Source organism: Bombyx mandarina, chromosome 15 (assembly GCF_030267445.1).
Source record: "Bombyx mandarina strain Sakado chromosome 15, ASM3026744v2".
In the NCBI taxonomy this organism is placed as follows: domain Eukaryota; kingdom Metazoa; phylum Arthropoda; class Insecta; order Lepidoptera; family Bombycidae; genus Bombyx; species Bombyx mandarina.
In genome coordinates this window covers 14,907,973-14,928,555 of record NC_143221.1, presented here as the reverse complement: position 1 = coordinate 14,928,555, position 20,583 = coordinate 14,907,973, and the positions used below count along the sequence as shown (strand labels likewise).

Sequence of the window (20,583 nt, the reverse complement as noted above, 5' to 3'; positions counted from 1 at the left end):
TCAAAGTTTGCTTAAATAAATTTTTTCAGGATATATTGCAAAATTTGCATTTAAATATGTTCAGAACTTTTACACTAGATAATAGTTTCACAAGATGTGTTGATGACAATGTATGTATGTCTGAGTAGTTTTTATCGTGGTCGCTTAACTGGGTTAGATAGCAATTTGTGTATGTTACGTCACAAGTGTAATTACATTTCGTCTACAACAACAAAATATGTGCATTACAACTTTCAATTTATGTAACGTTACAGATATTTGCTAGTTACGGGTCTTTATAAAAGTACACTAAGTAAAGTTTGTACTGGCAGGCTACCAAGAGATACCAACTGTTTGGTGAGACATATCTTCGTAATTTACCACTGAAGTATAAGCAAAAATTTAATTCCTAGCTTAATTTGACTAAAGGATGATTCATAAAGTAGAAAATTTCGTATTTTATTCCAGCCTACATAAGTGAGTGTTCAGAGTACCTCATTCCTAACCATAAAGGTGGAAGCCTTGCTTTTTCTCTTTCTATGATTCCTTGGAATTTATTTACATTTCATTCATAACTATTTTTCAGACATCTTCAAGACAAGCTTCACATTATGTCTGCATAATTTATACCATGTCAGCAGATTGAATGTTTGTGAGTTGAAATGTGATGTGGATTGCTAGGAATATAAAGAGGTGAATCGCTTAGGTTTTTTCCAGTTAGTTAAATTTAATATTTAAGAATTTGCTCTAAAGAACTAATAAAACAAGAGAATTTTCATTAAACAGACCTATATTACATAATATTTGGATCTAAGAACAAACAACACAGGCAATATATTTAGTTTCAGGTTTACTCCTTGCGTATAAGCTTCACTCTTGGGTCGTCCGGCCTCATCACCACATAGGTACCCTTGTACCTTCTATTGTCTCCATCGTTCTTCACGTAATTGTATGCTCCAAGAACACCCAGACCAATACCAACAAGACCTAAGCCTGTTGAGGCAAAAATTTCAGGGATCTCGTTCCATCCCTGTTGAATTAGCTGTCCAAGCGATTTTCTCGAAGCCGCAGCCATTTATATATGCTTGTAGGCCCTACTTTAAATCAATAGAACTTCTCAATATTTTCAGCTCAGCACATACTACAGATTAGTTTAATAGTTGCGGAATTGCACAAACGTCAGTATTTTATCTATGGCACAGACCTTTTTTTATTGTGGCTCGCTCGGTTTGTGCATTAACCATGAAATGAACATGGCATGAAATGAAATGAGATGAGATTATATCGGATGAAATATAATACTGAGATTTTCTCAGTGGACTTTTGGAGGACCCCGAGAAGTTACGTCCAGCGGTTTTGTTTCATTTTCCCACATTTGTGCACTTTCACAGATACTAACCGTTATCACACATTTAAATTATAAACACCGAATAAATGTTTGATAGCTGAAATAACTTGCCATTAATAATGATAGGTATTACTGAGAGTTCAGTGGACTTTTTGGAAACACCCGATAATTTATGTCTTTGTGTCTTTCTTTTTCACACACTTGTGGACTTACCTAGTCAGGTCATAAATTCTGTCACATGTTTAATGTAAAATAATTGAAACAAGTTTATTCATCATGTAACCATTCATATACCAAAATGAACTTAACAAAACATAGATTCTTATGACACTCAAGTTTATTCAAAATGACCTCCGTGATTTTGAATACAGGCCTTCAATCTGCGCGGCCAGTCGTCTATCGCAGCACGAACGAGGTCCATGTCAATATCGGCGGCTGCCTTAATCAAGGATGTCTTGAGTGACTCCAAATTGGGCCTCATCCCAATCATTTGAGCACGCCTTTTCCTCCAAGTGTTGCCATATCTTGTAATCTAACAGATTCAAATCTGGACTGGAGGAGGGCCAGTCTTCGTGCCGGATGAAGTCGATTTCACGCGCCGCCAGCCAGTCTTGTGTGCTCTTCGCTCTATGAGCTGGCGCCGAATCTTGTTGGAATACCCAGTGCCTGTTATTGAACATGGTATGAGAAACAGGTTCTACAAGGTTCGTCAGGACTGTATTTTGATACACAACTGCATTCGTTTTTACACCTTTCTCACAAAAATGTACCTCTGTTAAGCCCCAGTAAGAAACTCCCAACCATACCATGAGCGAGGATGGAAAATGACCTCGTTGGACACGCGGAATACGGTTGCTCGCTTCTTCACTACTATGTGCATACACCGTATCATTTTGTTTGTTGTAGCTCTCTTCTACGGTAAAAATTTTTTCATCCGAAAAAAGAATTTCCCGATATTTTTTCCCGCGTACCGCTTCAATAAAGCGCGGCATCTCTTCAGTCTCAGGTCTATTAGACGAGCATTCAAACGATGTCCTGTTTTTCTTCGATATGCCCGAAGCCCTAAGTCTTCATTTAACACCCTTTTCACCGTGGTTCTGCTTAACCCCATCTGAAGGGCCAACAGTTTCTGCTTATGTTTGGGATTTCTTTGAATTCGCGCCTTCACAGCTTTTATCACTGCTGGAGTCCTAACAGACCGAGGGCGACCACTTCTTGACCTGTCATCTACACTAGAGTCTTCATTGTATCGTTTGATGGTACGATAAACGAATCTTTAGGTTATATTCAAAATTTTCAGTATGTTAAAAATTTGAATTGGCGCGTAACCGCAACGATGCAACGCAATAACTGCAACACGGTCTTCTTTAAGCGTCCACTCCATATTTAAAAATGAGTAAAATTCTAAAAGTATACATTTTTATTTTCATTAACAATTCGAAATTCGAATTCAATAAACTTTTTTGTGGCCAGCATTCTAAAAGAAAAGTTTTTACTGTGTGACAATACTTATGACCTGACTAGGTATATAACTAATGCGGCGAAAATTTCACTGTGCCCCAAGAAGGTATGTTCATTTAAAGTATGTTCAGCTGCGGATGTAGAGCAACGGTGGCCTCAGCTAAAGTAATTGGTACCGATGCAATGCGGCTAATAAGATTGAGTCTCATTGATTAGACTTCAGTTAGAGAAATTTCCAGAAAAAAAGTATAATTACTTAGTGGAATAAATTCTCTTTTAATAAATTAATCGTTATTAATTTTGACGTTTTAATACTCAAAAAACATTTTTGTGTCTCAAATATATTAAGTGTATAATCTATGTTTTTGTGCATAGAAAGCAAAGTATCCACCAAATAAGTTGTATTAAGTACTTTGAAGATAAAAGTAAAGCAGATCTCCCTCTATATTCGCTTAATCAAGAAAAATAAAAGCTACAATAATTTTTACAGTACAAGAAAAAAACATAATTAAGAAGCGGGAAGAATAACCAGTCATGACACCTGAACCAAAAATAATTGGTCATAAAGTACAATTCGGTAATACACTCATTGGATTATTTAAAAGAGGCTGGTGGGAGATTCCTGAAATTATGGGTTCTACAGGATTGGCATTGGTTGGAATAGGTTTGGGTATTATGGGAATGTATAACTACGTAAAAAATGATTGCGAAAATACAGAATTCAAAAAAGTTTACTTTATAGTAAGACCTGAAGATCCCAGAGCAAAATTATTAAAAAATCCTGTTTATACTGAATACAAATGTTAACAATTCAAAATTAAATTAAAATATTTGATTGCCTGTTTATTTGCTGTTAATGCTTTAGTGCATTGTAAGTTTAATTATGTTCGGTTAGTATTATTAGTTTGATTAAAAACGAGCTCTGTAGGGAACTTTGACAAAATTAAATTTTTTATTTTACTTTTATATAATGTGCTAATGTGTTAATCAAAACATGCAATTCCTTCAAAAGCCTCAATACTACGTCTCAAACGCATTGATGCGCTGGCGATCGACTTTCTTAAGAGTCCAAATTTCTGCACTGAAAAGAAAAATGCCGAAGACAAGGCAAGTGACGAGGTGCTTTTTGGTTTTAATCGTAATGTCAGCCCATACACTATCCATTGGGGATATAGCACTCTTTGCCATAACAGTGCGCCTTCTGATGTCCTTCTCACAGGATCCGTTATTAGCTATGATGGACCCCAGATGTATGAAATCCTCTACGACTTCCAGATTTAACTTATTGGTCTCAGAGAGAAACAAGCTGCGATTGACTTTTTGGTAAATTAACGCAATTTTATCATTTTATGTATACCATCAACCTAATATTAACTATTTCAACAGTTCGATAACATTCCATTTATAGAGCAAACGTACCTTTAGACCGTAGATAGACAATAACAAGTTCGTTCATTTCAAACAAATAATGCGTCAAAAAATGCGACACAATCACTAGGTAAATAAGGCTCAAAAACTCAAACCAAATTTCAAACTCATTGCGGTAATTGGAATAAAAATTAAATTTCTCCTTTAAGACAGACAGCAAAGACAAAAGAAGCTGTTTGATGTGCCGACACAGTCGGAGCGGCTAGCGGCACCCGCGGAGTTGTGTGTGTGTTTGTACTTCAATAAGCTGACAAGTTGGAAGGTATGGTTGGAAGAATATGAGTGCACGTATATGAGTACAAAGAACCTGTCTAAGGGCGGTCTTGTTATCGCGTTTGCTGTGTTTCGTATAACTTCGGCTTCCCAAAGCAGTCCGAAGTTGTTAGAAATATTGTTTAATTAATTAAAAGATAAAAGTGATTTAAGGTATAACTTAAGTAACCTCGATTTAGAAGATACAGAATGTTGATCATGCACCAAAGAGGGCTTAATGAGAGGGATATTACAGGGAAAAGGCCTATTTGGCGGAGAAAAACATATACAATATATGCACTCAATTTGTACGACCATAATTAATATGTTTTCATCTCAGTAGTACTGATTAAAGCTAGTGTGTAGTATTAGTAGTGCACTAGTAGTGGTAGTGTTCCTATGAGTCCGTACAGTAATGTATCACCACCCTGCCTATTTCTGCTGTGAAGCAGTAATGCATTTTGGTTGGAAATGTAAGGCCGCCGCTGTACTGTAAAATCGGAGACTTAGAACTCATATCTCAAGATGGGTGGCGGCATTTACAGTGTTGATGTTTATGGGCTTTGGTAACCGTTTCAAGATCAGATGATCCGTGAGCTCGGCTTCCCATATCTAAGCAGTATAAAAAGGACGCATTCTTTTATCGAAATGAATCGAAATTATTGTGGGACATCCTTTATATAGAAAACTCTAAAGGTAGCCATACACGTAATGATATACTTGTACAAGTCTTAACTTGCGCAAGTATCGATACGTGTATAGCTACCATAATACTTCATTTCTGTCCAGCAAGACAGAAAGCCCACAGCCATGGGGTTACGAAGACTCGACGCGTATGTTTATTACTCTAGATCTCGTAGTACAGGGAATGGTATTTTTGAGTCATCTTGTACAACACCTGTAGTGTTGGGGATTTTTTTTATTATTTCCCTTAATATCATTAAATGTTAATGTATAACCCTTTTATTCGGTTTCATGCCGCATTTTATAAATTAAACGAAATACCAGGTCATAAAATCCCAAAAAAAAAAATGTAAAATGTGAGTCCAATGGTGAATTAAAAAAAAAGATTGACAATGACATATTACGACAATATTGTCATTGACAAAGGTCACATTAGGTTAGGTGGCCGAGGTTCGTACATGATATTACGCGATTTTTTGGTGAATATTTATTAGCAAATAATAATTATCTTTAAATCATTTCAGTCGGTCGGCTTAATTAATCCAGTGTAAAATTTTGTAAAGAAACAAATGGCTTCTCGATTCCAAGGTGTCGAACAAGGCCCCCCGATAGAGGTGTTTTTGTTAAACAGACTTTTTACTGAGGATACTTTTCAAAATAAAGTTAATTTAGGAGTTGGAGGTGAGCCTTATATTTATATTCTCACAGTAAAATACTTGCATTCATTTAATAGGTATTTAAGTGTTCTACGTTATGTAATATGTTTATGTTATGCCCAAACTAATTAGGATGTTTTGCTAAATGTGAGGAAGTTCCTAATTAGAATTTGTACTCTGATTAAACTAGAGGCCCGCTGCTATGTAAAGATAATGTTTTTGGTCAGTAATAATTTTAGAAATAAATGCTTTTTACAAATATCTGTCAATAAATGTGCATAAATCATGCAGTGTACATGTTATAGTCACTAATTACAAAGTAAAAATTTCGCGAAATAGGATTAAAATTATAAAATTAAAGGTAGAATTGAAAATATTTCTTTATTATTTAAAAAGTAAAAAGTGCCTTAAGATAGCTGAAATTGCCTCATAGTTGGTGTCATATCTCCAGTAAAAGTTGGTACTTAGATCTGTAAAATAAAATAAATATTTAAAATAAACCTAGACAGAGTTCAGGTTCATGGTATGTTTAGTCGGATATGAATTTTGAAAAATTAGCACTATGGCAATTTTAGTTTTGTGCTTTATGTAAAGCATGGGTGTTACAAAATATGTAAATTGTTTCTATAATATTTATAAATAAGAACATCAGAAATTTGGCTTAACATACTAATATAGAGAAAATCATTTTAAAGAATGAAAAAAACAGCAATAAAATTAATGAAAAAAAATATCACTATGATACATGTTTGTCTAATTGGTTTTAATTGGTAAATAATTAATATTATTATTTGAAACACAGTCTAGGATCTGCTCTGAACCCTTTTATTACTTTAGTAATGTACTTGTCTCATAAAAATTTTTTTGGTTATTAGTGTATTTAGTTTCACTCCCTATTCCTCCTGTCTTTGGAGGAGGTTGTTTCATTTTAAGCATCATAGAAATCATTCACTCTTACTGACTTGATGATCTATAGAGTGATATCTCAACATTTTAAAAATCTGAAATAAAACCCATTACTGCATGTTTCAAATGATCAAAGACACAAAAGACAATATATCATTAATCTTAGAAATAGACCCTCAACTTATTTTTATAATGCTTTACAAATAGGTGCCAGATATATTGTGCTATACCAGACTGATAGAACTGGCAGTCTCCAGTTACTTCAAACTTAAAAGGTAGCTCTTTCAAACAATGGGGAAGTAGCCGAGTGAATTTAACCTTTGTCAAGACTTATGCATAGTCACAATTTCTATTATACCTTTGTAGCTACAGGTAATTGTTTAATGGACACTCACAAAAATATGTGAAGTTTATAGAAAAAAAACAAAATATTAATTTATTGGGGATACTTACAACAATTTATTTAATAAAAAGTCAGAGCAGCATCTTAATTCGTAGAATGAGTAATTGGTAGAACTTTCATCTATAAATCATATTTCAGCATACAGAGATGAAAATGGTAAACCATGGGTACTGCCCATCGTTCGTAAGATGGAAAAACAGCTGGCAGCAGATGAAACCTTACTGCATGAATACCTTCCCGTGTTAGGTAAGTTGGCATTTGTGTATAATTTTTTTGTGGAAGGGTGAAAGTTCTCACGACTCACCCTGGTGTTATTTATTATTTATTTATTTATGTACACACAAAAAAGAAGACATAGTACAAAGTAATAGGAAAATTATGTACAAAGGCACTGCTTATTACTTTTAGAACTCTCTTCCAGCAGATCTGCTAGCAGATTATGAGAATAATAATTAAAAGTGATGAGTGTGTGTAGAACAGCTAAAATATCAAATACAACATGAGAATAATAATTATAGTAATGCACATATACATAGCAAATATTGTTAAACTTGAATACAAAATATTATAAGTAACACAATATATACGTAGAGTATAGAACAATGATCATTCGGTTGATGAGATATAGAATTGTTTGACCCTGTATTTAAAAACGGTTAAGTGGTTATAGGAGCTTATAGATTCTTTTTCGTCCAGCAATTTTGACATAATGGTTGCACTGATCATGTACACTCAAAAGCATTCATTAAATCTCATTTTTTTGCAAGGAATGCTCTCCTGGAGATAAACTTCCAACTCGGAACGCTTTGAGTGCACTGGACCATTTTGTATTATTTATTTATTGCTAAAATGGCCGGATGAACTCACGGCCCACCTGGTGTTGAGTGGTCATCGGAGCCCATAGACATCAACCTCGTTAATGCCGCCGCCCTTTTATCGCATGATATCTAAGTCTCAGGTTGGTACAGAACAAAACCAACTGAATCCACCATGGTACAGTTTTAAAGTTCCATGATGGATTCAGTAGCATTCTGTATCAGAACTGTTCAGTGGTTTGGTGATCGCTCACGTGGTCTCTTGCCTTGAACCACTAGTCTCTGCTTTAGAGCCCTCACCCTAGAGCCCTTTCTTCTGGATATGTAATCAAAGAATAGACGGTGTTGTGGTAACTTTTTTTTTTTTTATTTTTTTTTTCCTGTTGTGGTACCTACCCGTACGCGCTCACAAGGCGCAAAAAAACGCCTTACCATCAGCTTACATTGACCATTCCACAGAAAGAAACAATTATTGGAAAGCGAAATAGCGAAATATATTTTGTTATGGTACCAGTTTCAGATAGTTCAATTACAAATCAAGGACTCTTTTACTTTCAATGTAGTGTCCAATATCAACAGCACGATTATTTCCGTAATATCATCAAACTACCATTATCTATAGATATCTCCAAAGATACATAATATGATATTTATTTTTATTTCCTTAGCGTTATCCATTATCTTATGTCATGTCATTATGATTAATCTAGTTATCAACGTTGAAGCGTTAGCTGGCTATAGCCGTTCGTTTTACTGATTATTGCCGCCCATTGAGTTTCTCGCCGGATCTTCTCAGTGGGTCGCGACTCTGATCCGGCGGTAGATTCAGCGAAGCACTGCTCTCCTTAGGGATAGTGTTAGTAAATTCTCTCAGATTCGAGTCCGTAAGCTCACGTATCCTTCCGCGTAAAGCTGGAAGAGCCCCTTAAACTGCTTTCAGACTACGCTATACTATAGTGCCATATAGTATAGCAGCCTATACTTTTTCTACTTCGTCGCTTCCTCATTACTGAGGGTCGTGATCACCTTGGTCTAGTTTTTGCACCAGCTTCCTCCAATGTTGCCTGCATTCGGTCTGCTTAATGGCGCCCGGGACGCTGGTGTTTGTGGCCTCTGTCAACCTGGTTGGCGATCTTCCTCGACTTCTCTTTCCTTCCACGTGACCTACAACTATTAGTTTTTCCAAGTTGTCAGGATTTCGTCGGACCGCGTGTCCGAAGTACTTGAAGACGCTGCATACAGATCGTACATAGACGGGTCTTGACGTTTAGTTTATGCTTAGCCAATAATATATAGTACAGTACAGTGTGAACCATAACAATGTACATATGGTGTGCGATATTGTTGTGCTATGAGCTATATACTATACGCTATTATATTATAGCGTAGTCTGAAAGCGGCTTCAGACTACCAGTAAATAGATAGGGAAAAAATAATACTATTATTAAAATGTGTGGTAAAAATTAAAGCCTAACTTGGCCAATTAAAGCAGTATGGCTTTTTCGTTACGGTAATCTTTAAAATGGGTAGGTACTGTTCAACTGTTGTCGTTACTAAGAATTTTGTTATATTTAAATTGATAAGAGAGGGCTTTGTATCTGAGGTGGTCAGATTACGCGGATGATACCGGTGTTCGCTTACTACATGTTAACATTCGATGATCATGGTGATTTCGACATTATTATGATAGATTGCGTTATCAATCACCAGTTTTAAGTGATCATTGGAGATCCAATAAAAATGCACCATTTGCCTGATACCTGCACAATAAAATAAAATCTAGATAGAATACAAAAATGATCCTGAATAATCTCTAAATATTGCTGACGAAGTAATGAAAATGTACATTTGAAGTAATGTTAACTGTTTACACTAGTTTATCTGTAGTGATGTAATATTGATAATAAATTTTATCAAATAATTGCAATCAATATTTTACGTTCAATGGTCGATAAAGAGTAAATAAGATTGCTTTTCAGAACTGAATTCCTAAATTTATATAGAAATATGTCTTTGCTAGTTTTTGTTGGTATTTTTAAAATAATTAGTGCAACAATACGCATACATCTCATTGACACATAAACTGTCAATACAGCCGCCATTGGCGGTTTAATTTAGTCGGTAACTCGATACCACTTTAAAATGTAGTGTATTATAATAATACTAGCCGTACTCGCCCGCTTCGCTGTGAATTTAAAATTAACATTATTATTTATTGTCCTTATTATTAGGGAGTACAACACTCATATAAATATTAGCCTATCCATTAAGTACACGAATTTTGTACATGGATACCAAGTTTCAAGTCAATCGGAATCATGGTTCAGTAATTATAACGGAACATCCGTAAAAACCACTGTTGATTTATATATTAGTATAGATTGTTCGATTTCTCAGCTCTGTCAAAAACAACAACAAAAAAATAATCAACGTTGGCCAGAAATAGTAATAAACAATATTATTTATACATAATTTTTTTTACAATTTTTTTACAATAACAATTTAGATTTAAATTAAACATCATTGAAAGCAACTTGTATTCTCAAATATCAAATAATATGTATCATTCAAAACAACTGATAAAAGTGAGATTGACGTAACTAAGAATTTCAAGGTAGCGCTTCGATAAAAATAAGAAAGATTCTTCAAGTATAATTGTGTCATGTTTTATTTGCGATAATGAATTAAATTCCTCATCACGCACTGTGTTTTACCAAAACAAGAAGTGAAAGGTTTCAAACGTGCAGTCGGATTGAAGAATTATTTTGTAAGGATAAAGCTATGATAAAATTTTCAAAAATCTTCACTGTGAGATTTATAGCTGAATTCGTAATAAATATATAAAAAAATTAATAAAGTATAATTGTATAATAATATAAATAAATATGAAAAGAAAAAAATATATACACATATATAAATTTGAGAATTTTTCCATAAAACAAGTTTTCATCACTGAGGCAAAAAAAAAAATGATGGTAGTAGCGCTTAGGAAAAAAATTAACGTGGCCTCAATTGACTGTGTGTCGAATAAAATAACAGTTCAATATACATATAAAGAAAAACTATTAGTAAAAAAAACAAGCTTGTCATGATGAATGTGCTGTCACAATTGAATCCGTATTAGGATATTTCATATTTGTGCTGATAACTAGAAAGGAGTTCCGTAGGCACAACCCAGCCCTGAGTGCATTCGGTACGGTAAAACTGAAAACCGGCTATCATAATAGCGTACACGAAATTTCATGTCTATGCTTAAACTTTGAATAGAGCGTTGAGAATCATTTTGCTGTTGCTCATTCAGAATAACGATCCAAGTTACGTATACCATAAAAATGCATTATCATCGAAAATGTTCACGATTGACTTTCACGGTGGAGGAATAACATCGTGTAATAAAAAGCAAATTCGCAAAATTATAATTTGTGTAATTACTCGTAGAACCTCTTTTGAGTCCGCGCGGGTAGGTACCACCACAATGCCTATTTCTGCCGTGAAGCAGTATTGCGTTTCGGTTTGAAGGGTGGGGCAGCTTGATACTTGAGGCCTTAAAACTTATATCTCAAGGTGGGTGGTGCATATACGTTGTGGATGTCTATGGGCTCCAGTAACTACTTAACACCAGGTGGGCTGTAAGCTCGTCCACCCATCTAAGCAATAAAAAAAATTTCATCAAGATGGTTCAACGCAAAAAAAAGTGTAAGAAGTAGTTCTAATTTAACTTGCAAGATTTGACTTTAAGGAGCTTATAATAAATAAATAAAAAAAATTAAATGTGTCACAAGTTTTAAGTAGGCCATGTCATTTATCCTTAGGTCTGGAGCAGTTTTGTAATGCATCTGTGGCTATGCTCCTTGGTGAGGATAGTCCTGCCATGGCCGCTGGAAAAGTAAGTTATAACAGTCATTCACACTGTAGAATATATTTTAACCACAATAAAACTCCTGCTCCTAGTTTTTTTGCTTACAAATTATCAAACACTGAAATATAGAGAGATACATGCGCCATTTTAAATGAGATCTTCATCTTTTTTTTTTCCGAGCAGGCAGACGATCATACGGCCCACCTGATGATAAGTGGTTACCGTCGCTCATGGAGATCAGCAATGCCAAGGGTAGAGCCAAGCCGCTGCCTATCGCTTAATACTCTCCACAAGCCTCGTTTGAAGAAGGACATGTCATAGCGCTCGGGAAACACCGTGGAGGGGAGCTCATTCCAACGCCGGATGGTACGTGGCAAAAAAGATCTCTGGAAACGCACTGTGTCTCTGGAAACGCACTGTGTCATCTTTGATATTTGCTTACCTCAGACGTGGGTTAGCCCGAAAAGTCTATCTATATCCTAAAAGAGTGAAAATTAAAATTACTTTTTTGCAACACGTTTCCGAATCATATTATATTTTCCCGGAATAAAGAGTTGCTCGTGTCACTCTTTGATCCATAATTTACCAGTTGATAAGTTAATTCTTTGGTCTGTTGCAGCCTAGAGACTGTCGTTTTTACTGTAGCGTGTACTATATGGCGCGTGTAACCCGACGTCGCCTGGAATATTCTATATCATTCTATTGATGTTACGAGTGATCGCTCCTTCCTTCAGACAAGTAGTAGACCTCTTGTAAGTCCGCACGGGTAGGCACCACCACCCTGCCTATTTCTGCCGTGAAACAGTAATGCGTTTCGGCTTGAAGGGCGGGGCAGCCGTTGTAATTATACTCGAGACCTTAGAACTTATATCTCAAGGTGGATGGCGCATTTACGTTGTAGTCTGTAGTATGTCTATGGGCTCCAGTAACCTCTTAACACCAGGTAGGCTGTGAGCTCGTCCACACATATAAGAAAAAAAAAATGGTTCGTTTTGGTAGTAAAGAAATGGTGTTTTAAAAGAAAACTAGATTGAGACATTCCTATCGCAGGCTTTCGGTGTGCAAGTCTTGTCCGGGACTGGTGGTCTGCGCGTCGGCGCCGAATTCCTCAACAAGCATCTTAAATACGATACATTCTACTACTCCACACCTACATGGGGTATGTACACTTTTACCACGCACATAGATAAAGTTTCTGCCGGTAAATGTTCTGGCACTGAAAATGTATTAGGTATACCAGACTGGTGGAAACTTGTTAGATAGTGCATCATCTTCATTCCGAACACGTCTCACACTGTGCAGCCCGGGTCAAAGCTTAAATTATCTTTCGTAGGTGAATAAATGTTTAACAATTTGGGATTAGTAGACAAAATTGACGAAATACACGAAAATGAGATCTTGGTATCAAAATCTCACTCAGAATTCAAATAATAAACCTTTTTTTTCATGTGAACATTTTTAGATAAACTATTTTTCAGATAAGCTGTTAACAACTATGATATTGCATGTCATTAATGTAGGAAAAGATAAAGAAATGTAGTATCACTACATAGTATAAAACAAAGTCGCTTTCTCTGTCCCTATGTATGCTTAAATCTTTAAAACTACGCAATGGATTTTGATGCGTTTTTTTTTAATAGATAGAGTGATTGAAGAGGAAGGTTTATATGTATAATAACATCCATTAAATAGTGGGGAAATCAATAATAAATTACAGTTTCCGAAGCGAAACGAGGGCGAGTCGCTAGTAGATAATATAATTGAGAAGATAATATGGAACCACCGACCCACAGAGAATCATCACCTAGTATTCGTGAACTCTGGTTTCACGAAGCCCCGCTCGTACCGCTACTGGGACCCAAAGACCAGGGGCATAGACTTCGACGGTTTCATCGAAGACCTCAAGAGCGCTCCGGAGAATGCCGTCATACTGCTGCACGCGTGCGCCCACAATCCCACAGGCATAGACCCCACCAGGGAACAGTGGATGAAAATAGCTGATGTTATGGAGGTGAGCGAGATAAACCAATAAAAAAAAACGGTGCGCGTGCAACTTGATGCGCGTGAAGTGAAACTTCTTTTTCGATGTGTAGTAGTATTGTGGTTTTCTTCATTTTTCATCCTTAAATAAGATTGCTCTTGTAATAGGGAATGCTGTGTATAAGAGATGCGACATCTTCAACATTTAAGTATATTATATATATTTTAAATTATAGATAGAAAATATATATTTTTTAAATATGTACTTCATTAAAATATTGGACGCTACTCGTTGCTAATGCTCGCGCTGGCCTGTAACAGGTACACTACGCGCATGCATCCGAGTGCCACGCATTCACTATCGCTCTGTCCCTTTCTAGTGTGGTAGCGTTAAACGTTTAACGCAACCTTTTTGGAAGTCGCATTAGAAGTTTCACTTCAATAAACCTTTCACCATTTGATAAATCGTCTTCTCGCATTAAAACTGTATAATCTCAAAACTTACTAATTTTACAGGAGAGTGTTTTAAAGGTTTAACATGTGATATTTTTAATATTAATGTTCTTTGCAACATTTACTTTTCATTTTTTAACAGTTACATTATCTGTCTTTTAAAGTAAGATAAAATTGTGTATTAATTTTGTTAAAAGTAGACAAAACATAGGTAAACTAAAAAAAAAAAATGTGTGCAGTTCACACGTGGTAGAAGTGAAACCTTCCAAAATTAAAATACAATTATCCTAAACGTCTTAAGTATATGTAAAATTTTGTCATTAGTAAATAATTGTAAGGTAGCGCCCTCTGTGAATTGATATTTTAATTTCACGTATAATCCTAAATTAAAATTCACTACAAGAGCTTTCATACACACGTTAGTATTAAAAAATCTCACAGATGACGCTTAAATAGTATGTATATTTCTGTCTCATTCTTTGCTGGCTTCATCCTACACATTTTTGTATTTGTGTCTCTTACCTGTCGTTTTTTCCGTTGCATCCGGTTTAAAATCATAACGATTCTAAAGAAGTTTTCACTTCAAAAATAAACTAAAACTAAACTGCGCTCTTTTGACAGTATTTATGAGAAAAAAACTGGTGATACCAAATGATTCCGCATATATTATTAACTAAAATTCGAATATTTCTGGAAATTGTACACTTTTAATGCGAAAAGGCGATATATAGTATAGTGTGGTGAATTATTTGTGTGTAGGAGCGCAAGTTGTTCCCGTTCTTCGACAGCGCGTACCAAGGGTTCGCGTCGGGCGACCTGGACGGAGACGCGTGGGCGGTGCGGTACTTCGTCAGTCGCGGCTTCGAACTCCTCTGCGCTCAGTCCTATGCCAAGAATTTCGGACTTTACAGTGAGTTTTTATTGAGTGTATACTAAGGTTTACCATAGCAACGCTCGCCATCGGAGTAGAGTTCATCCATACTACCTAGAGCCACTGCGTTCATCCACAGTGCGTTTCCAGAGAACTTTTTTCCATGTGCCATCCGGCTTTGAAATGAGCTCCTCTCCACGGTGTTTCCCAAGCGCTATGACATGTTCTTCTTTAAACGAGGCTTGTGGAGAGTATTAAACCGGAGGCAGCAGCTTGGCTCTGCCCCTGGCATTGCTGAAGTCCATGGGCGACGGTAACCATTCACCATCATGTGGGCCATATGCTCGTCTGCCTACAGTGGCAATAAATAAAAAAGAGGAAGTGGTCTCATGAATTCAACTGTGTTATTAACAATGTCCGGTGTCTAGTACAGTCCGGTGTATAGTACAGTGCGGTATATTATAGTACAGTCCGGTGTATAGTACAGTCCGGTGTAGAGTCCGATATATAGTACATTCCTGTATATAGCACGGTACGGCATAGTAAGCCCGCCGGTGGCCGTCCCGGTCCACGAGACCTCGACCTCATGTCTTGAGGGGGCCAGCGACATTCACCTTATGATGTTATAGTTTCGGTAAACAATTACCAGTCTAACTAGTTTTAAAACAGTATGAATAATATTTTCGTTAGATGAACGCGTTGGCAACCTAGCGGTGGTATTGAACGAGTCTGCGCACGTTGCTCGTATAAAGTCCCAGATGACGTGGATCGTGCGAGGGATGTACTCCAACCCGCCAGCGCACGGGGCCCACGTCGTGGCCGCCGTGCTCACTAACAAGCAGCTCTTCGATGAGTGGTCAGTACTACAGAGATCTAACACTATAATCCTACTGTGGCGATCCTATAAAGCCATCAAAGAACAAAATATATTTGACAGATGCCTGAATCTCTTTTACGACAACTCCAAGATAAGCTTGCATATATACAAGTTCCGAAGAATAACATTGGGAGCCCATTGAGTTTCTCGCCGGATCTTCTCATTGGGTCGCGTTCCCGATCCGGCGATAGATTCTGCCAAGCACTGCTCTTGCTAGAGCTAGTGTTAGCAACGTCGTCAGGCCTGAGCCCCGTGAGCTCACCTACTTGTTAAGGTTACGCTGACTTAAGTCTCTCAAAGCTGTCAGCTTAGATAGGAAAAAAAAGTACGACAGAGTTCGAACGAATATAATGCTACTGTGGCGGGTACACATTCCAGAACACAAGATATTTAACAGATGCCTGAATCTCGCTTTCGACAACTTCAAGATAAGCTTGCATATATACAAAACATTCGGACCGTCGGTCTACCGAGCAATATCACCCGCTCGGTGGAAGATCTTCCTTCTGACGTATATCTCCAAACTACTATGATATTATAAACGCGAAAGTTTGTAAAAATGTATGTATGTAATAAGGATGGATTTTGATGAAACTTTACATATCAGAATAACACATATTACGATAACTGTGAAGTGAGTAGGAAAATAATCTCTCTCACCATCTCATTCTTATAATCAATAATAAATTACAGTTCCCGAAGCGAAGCGAGGGCGGGTCGCTAGTTATACATAAATATAATTTTTTTCCATCTCAAAAGCACGTCAATACTTTTGCTAAAAATCTCTTTCATTCCGTACTTGTGTGATTTTTTTCTAGTCTCAACCTCTGGACTACATACGTTTACATTCATTATAAAAAAATAATTTATTAAATATTAAAAATAGTTCGGCTCTCCAACAACAGTCCAAGATTTAACAATAGTCCAGCATTTAAACAACAACAGTCCGTCGTTCAAATAACAATAGTCCAGCATTTAAATAACAACAGTCCTGCATTCAAATAACAGTCCAGCATTCATTTACGGATGTAAATACCGCCGTGCCAGTAATAAAATTATTGTATAGTCATCGGTACTTGAAACTCGTTTTTCTTTAAGTTAATCAGATATCTTGATTTGATTTATAAACATATAGCGGCCCGCTCCGGCTCCGCTCGGGTCTTTAACAAAAATTTCAACGATATTTGACGTTGTTTTATTTTTTTAAATAAAAGAATACTTATTGCGGCATAACTATAATATAATAATTAGACATATGCTGTCGCGACACTTTTTATAAATAATAATGTATTCTACAAAGTCGTAGTACATTATTTTATTCTATCAATAGTTTTCGCAGGGCACGCGATGTAAAGAGTATTTTGGTAACTTTTATACACCTTGGGTTACATTATTGGATTTTTAGTAAGGATACCTAATTTTTTCCAAAAAGATTATAGCCTATGTCACTCGGGAATAGTGTAGCTTCCAAACAGTGCAAGAATTTTTCAAATCGGTTCAGAAGTTTCGGAGCCTATTCAATACAAACAAACAAACACATATTTCCTCTTTATTATATTATTACTAGCGACCCGCCCTCGCTTCGCTTCGGAAACATTAAAACACACATGAAACCAAAAAAATAAAATAAAAAAATATTTAAAAAAAGTAGCCTATGTTCATCAGGGACAATGTCGGCTTCTAATGGAAAAAGAATTTTTCAAATCGGTCCAGTAGTTTCGGAGCCTATTCGAAACAAACAAACAAACAAATCTTTCCTCTTTATAATATTATTAGTATAGACAAAATATAAATAAATATAAAATTAAACAAATTTCCATTAGAGAGATGTGCTAAATAATTAGCGCTAATTGTCGCTAATGTATGCATAGTTGAGAACAATTATCTGATGCAAGTGAACCTCTAATGTTTTTGTTTAATTACAGGAGGGACCACATCAAACTCATGTCTACGAGGGTCATGCAGATGAGAGAAGCTCTGAGGTCTGAGCTCGTGAAGTAAGTCAATCAAACTTATCAGTTTTTCTTGGAAGATATGATAAAAAAAGAATATAACAACATTTTCAGTTCTTTTTTTTTTTAAAAAAGATCATTAACTTTAATCAGCCTTACAGCATTCGTAAATCGATAATACGCTGTTGCCCATCTCGATACACGGGGCCTAAGTCACAATTGTGTAGTATATCGGCTACCTAGCCCTTCAAACCGGAACGCATTATTGCTTCACGACAGTAATAGGCGGGGCGGTGGTACCTACCCGCGCGGACTCACAATACCACCTAAAGTTAACATTAAAAGTTTAACGTTCGTTTGATCGCTCACAAATGACTTAACGGCTTCAATGACTGCGACTGGTGGAGGAGACAAAATTAGTTTTCTTAAGCTTTTGCAAAGCTTTTATCGCAGCCTTTGAGCGCGGCGACCGAATCAAGAAATTCCGTAACGAAAATAAAACTTAACACCCCCACTCGGCCTACTATGTAGCTCGCGTTCGACACATTTACACGTTGCGCTGGTGTAGTGTTTGTGAATAAGCGCGCGGCGTGACGTCACACTGCATGCGCATCACGAAAAGTCTGCCCATCACTCTCTCGCGCGGTCTAGCTTATGAGTGTGAAGGGGCAGTTCATGTTTTGCTTTTGTTAATGTTTATAAATATAGCGTGGTCATATTTTGCTATTGTTTTAATATTAAATTATTATTGTCTGATTGCAATTGCATAAGTTGATAAAAAATGCAATGCAATAGCTTTACCGTTGCTGTCCCCGAGTGCCACACGTGTTTATTTTAATTGACTGATTGCGCGGATTTAATTGTTTGATTGACAAAACCACGGGTCACGTCTAGTTTGCTAGTTACATAAATTCTATCGATCCACAGACTGGGAACTCCCGGCAACTGGGACCACATAGTGAAGCAGATTGGGCTGTTCTCGTACACGGGTCTCAACCAGCGCCAGTGCGAGTACTTGATACAGGAGTACCACATCTATCTGCTGAAGTCCGGTCGCATTAACATCTGCGGTCTGAACCCGGGGAACGTGCAGTACGTGGCTAAAGCCATCAACGACGCGGTCACCAAGTTCCCTGACGATCAGTAAATGTTTTTTTTTTTTATCGGTAGCTCACTGATATATATTTGTAACACCTGATGTCATATATAACATATATTGAGGCATGAAAGGTTATTTACTTTAAGCGACATTTCGCTTGATACTAAACTCATACTCCAAGAATGGAACAAACAAAAAAAAAACGTCTTCAGCTAGTTTCTACTAGTTTTTTTTGTTATGATATTTATTCAAAACTTTAAACTTTAAATGGCCCTGCGTAATGTTGCAAAAATGTCCCCTTAAACTCAAATAGCCTATCACTCTTCAATATATTATAATGACTATTAAAGATAAAATTGGATTTTCGTATTAGATAGTATCATGGTATCGAATATATTTTAGAGATCACAAATTAGATGCTAAATATATGAGAATCAAATCAAGATGTCTAAAAGCAAGACGTCGAAGCAATCAGAGAACTTTTTTTTTAAGTTTATGGCCAGGTATCTAGACCTTTAGGCCAAGAGAACATATAAATGACGTCAGGGGTTGCGCATACGACACGCATATAATGAAACGAACCAAATTATTTATTTTTAATAAGTAGCAGCTTACATTTTGCAGATCGCATTTATAATATTTTTAGTTAAAATATATCGTTAAAAACGTATATATTTATTTTTGTAAGCAACTAAATCTCATATGACATGACTGCATGCATAATTATTTATATTTTAAAAATTTTTATGCATTACAGAAGCAATGTATCGAAAGTTCAATTAATATTTTTGTACATAATTATTAAAAATATTCTGGCTGTGAAGTAGAAAATTAAAAAGTTACAATTTGTATTCAAAGAAATTTTCAGTTTCATCGAATGAAATATTGTTAATTCTGAACTAAAAAAGTTTTTTATCAAGCTAATAAGATTATCTTTTATTACACAAAAAAAACTCAAGAACAATATATTTATTTTTAACGAAGACCAATGTAATATTTTCATATATATTTATATTTTTTCTAATGAAAAATGCTTTTAGATGATATTAAAAAATAAAATGGGCTCTTTATTTTTTCAACAAAAAAATTTTAGTATCTAGTTGATTCAATACTAATAACATTTTGTTAAATAAACGGAATTTAAAAAAAAGGTGACTTTTGTTTTTTTCAGCGATAATCGAGCGAAGTTATGATAGCTTGATCGGCAGCGGTGTGTCCGGTATGTGATGGTATTAATGGTGATGGGAAACATTAAAATTGTTTGTTTTGTAAATACACTTTGTTACAATACACCAATAATATCACCACATGCATTGTATTTTTTTTCCTTTTGTTAATTTAATTGATGGCTAGAAGACAGTCGTGTTGGTTGAAAACCGGGCGGCTTATGTTTATTGTATTGTATATATATGGTCCGTCAGCTGTTTGGTTACAACCCAACGCGTGGATCTCTGAACAAGGCAACGTCGTGTTTGAAACAAATATTGCGGTCGAGGTAGACTCGTCGTTCATAGAAATACAAAACTATGCCTATATTAAGAAATCAGGAAATACATAGAT

The 20,583-nt window shown here is 36.0% G+C and overlaps 2 protein-coding genes across 3 annotated transcripts; one reads left to right on the top strand and one right to left on the bottom strand.

The window, feature by feature from the left end:
• Positions 1-751: 751 nt before the first annotated feature.
• NdufA3 (NADH:ubiquinone oxidoreductase subunit A3) lies at positions 752-1,147 on the bottom strand. The gene has a single exon (XM_028183687.2). It carries the CDS (start codon positions 1,052-1,054, stop codon positions 830-832), a length of 225 nt encoding a protein of 74 aa, XP_028039488.1. The 5' UTR covers positions 1,055-1,147; the 3' UTR covers positions 752-829.
• A 4,191-nt stretch (positions 1,148-5,338) lies between these two features.
• On the top strand, positions 5,339-20,330 carry Got1 (Glutamate oxaloacetate transaminase 1). Of its 2 annotated transcripts, XM_028183684.2 has the most exons (11): positions 5,339-5,602; positions 5,677-5,833; positions 7,256-7,363; positions 11,745-11,818; positions 12,842-12,950; positions 13,585-13,802; positions 14,984-15,134; positions 15,786-15,951; positions 17,898-17,969; positions 18,852-19,067; positions 20,195-20,330. In XM_028183684.2, exons 2-11 carry the CDS (start codon positions 5,722-5,724, stop codon positions 20,214-20,216), a joined length of 1,248 nt encoding a protein of 415 aa, XP_028039485.2. In that variant the 5' UTR covers positions 5,339-5,602; positions 5,677-5,721; the 3' UTR covers positions 20,217-20,330. The 2 variants fall into 2 exon arrangements, with proteins under 2 accessions (XP_028039485.2, XP_089588948.1); XM_089732822.1 differs by having other exon boundaries at positions 5,569-5,833; positions 18,852-19,073.
• The last annotated feature ends 253 nt before the right edge of the window (positions 20,331-20,583 follow it).

Bases quoted from the DNA above. Each gene is read 5' to 3' on its own strand.
- NdufA3 (XM_028183687.2), bottom strand. From the start codon at position 1,054: ATGGCTGCGGCTTCGAGAAAATCGCTTGGACAGCTAATTCAACAGGGA.
- Got1 (XM_028183684.2), top strand. From the start codon at position 5,722: ATGGCTTCTCGATTCCAAGGTGTCGAACAAGGCCCCCCGATAGAGGTG. The intron at 15,135-15,785 runs GTGAGTTTTTAT...TATTTTCGTTAG, and splicing joins CAAGAATTTCGGACTTTACA to ATGAACGCGTTGGCAACCTA. The intron at 15,952-17,897 runs GTCAGTACTACA...GTTTAATTACAG, and splicing joins AAGCAGCTCTTCGATGAGTG to GAGGGACCACATCAAACTCA.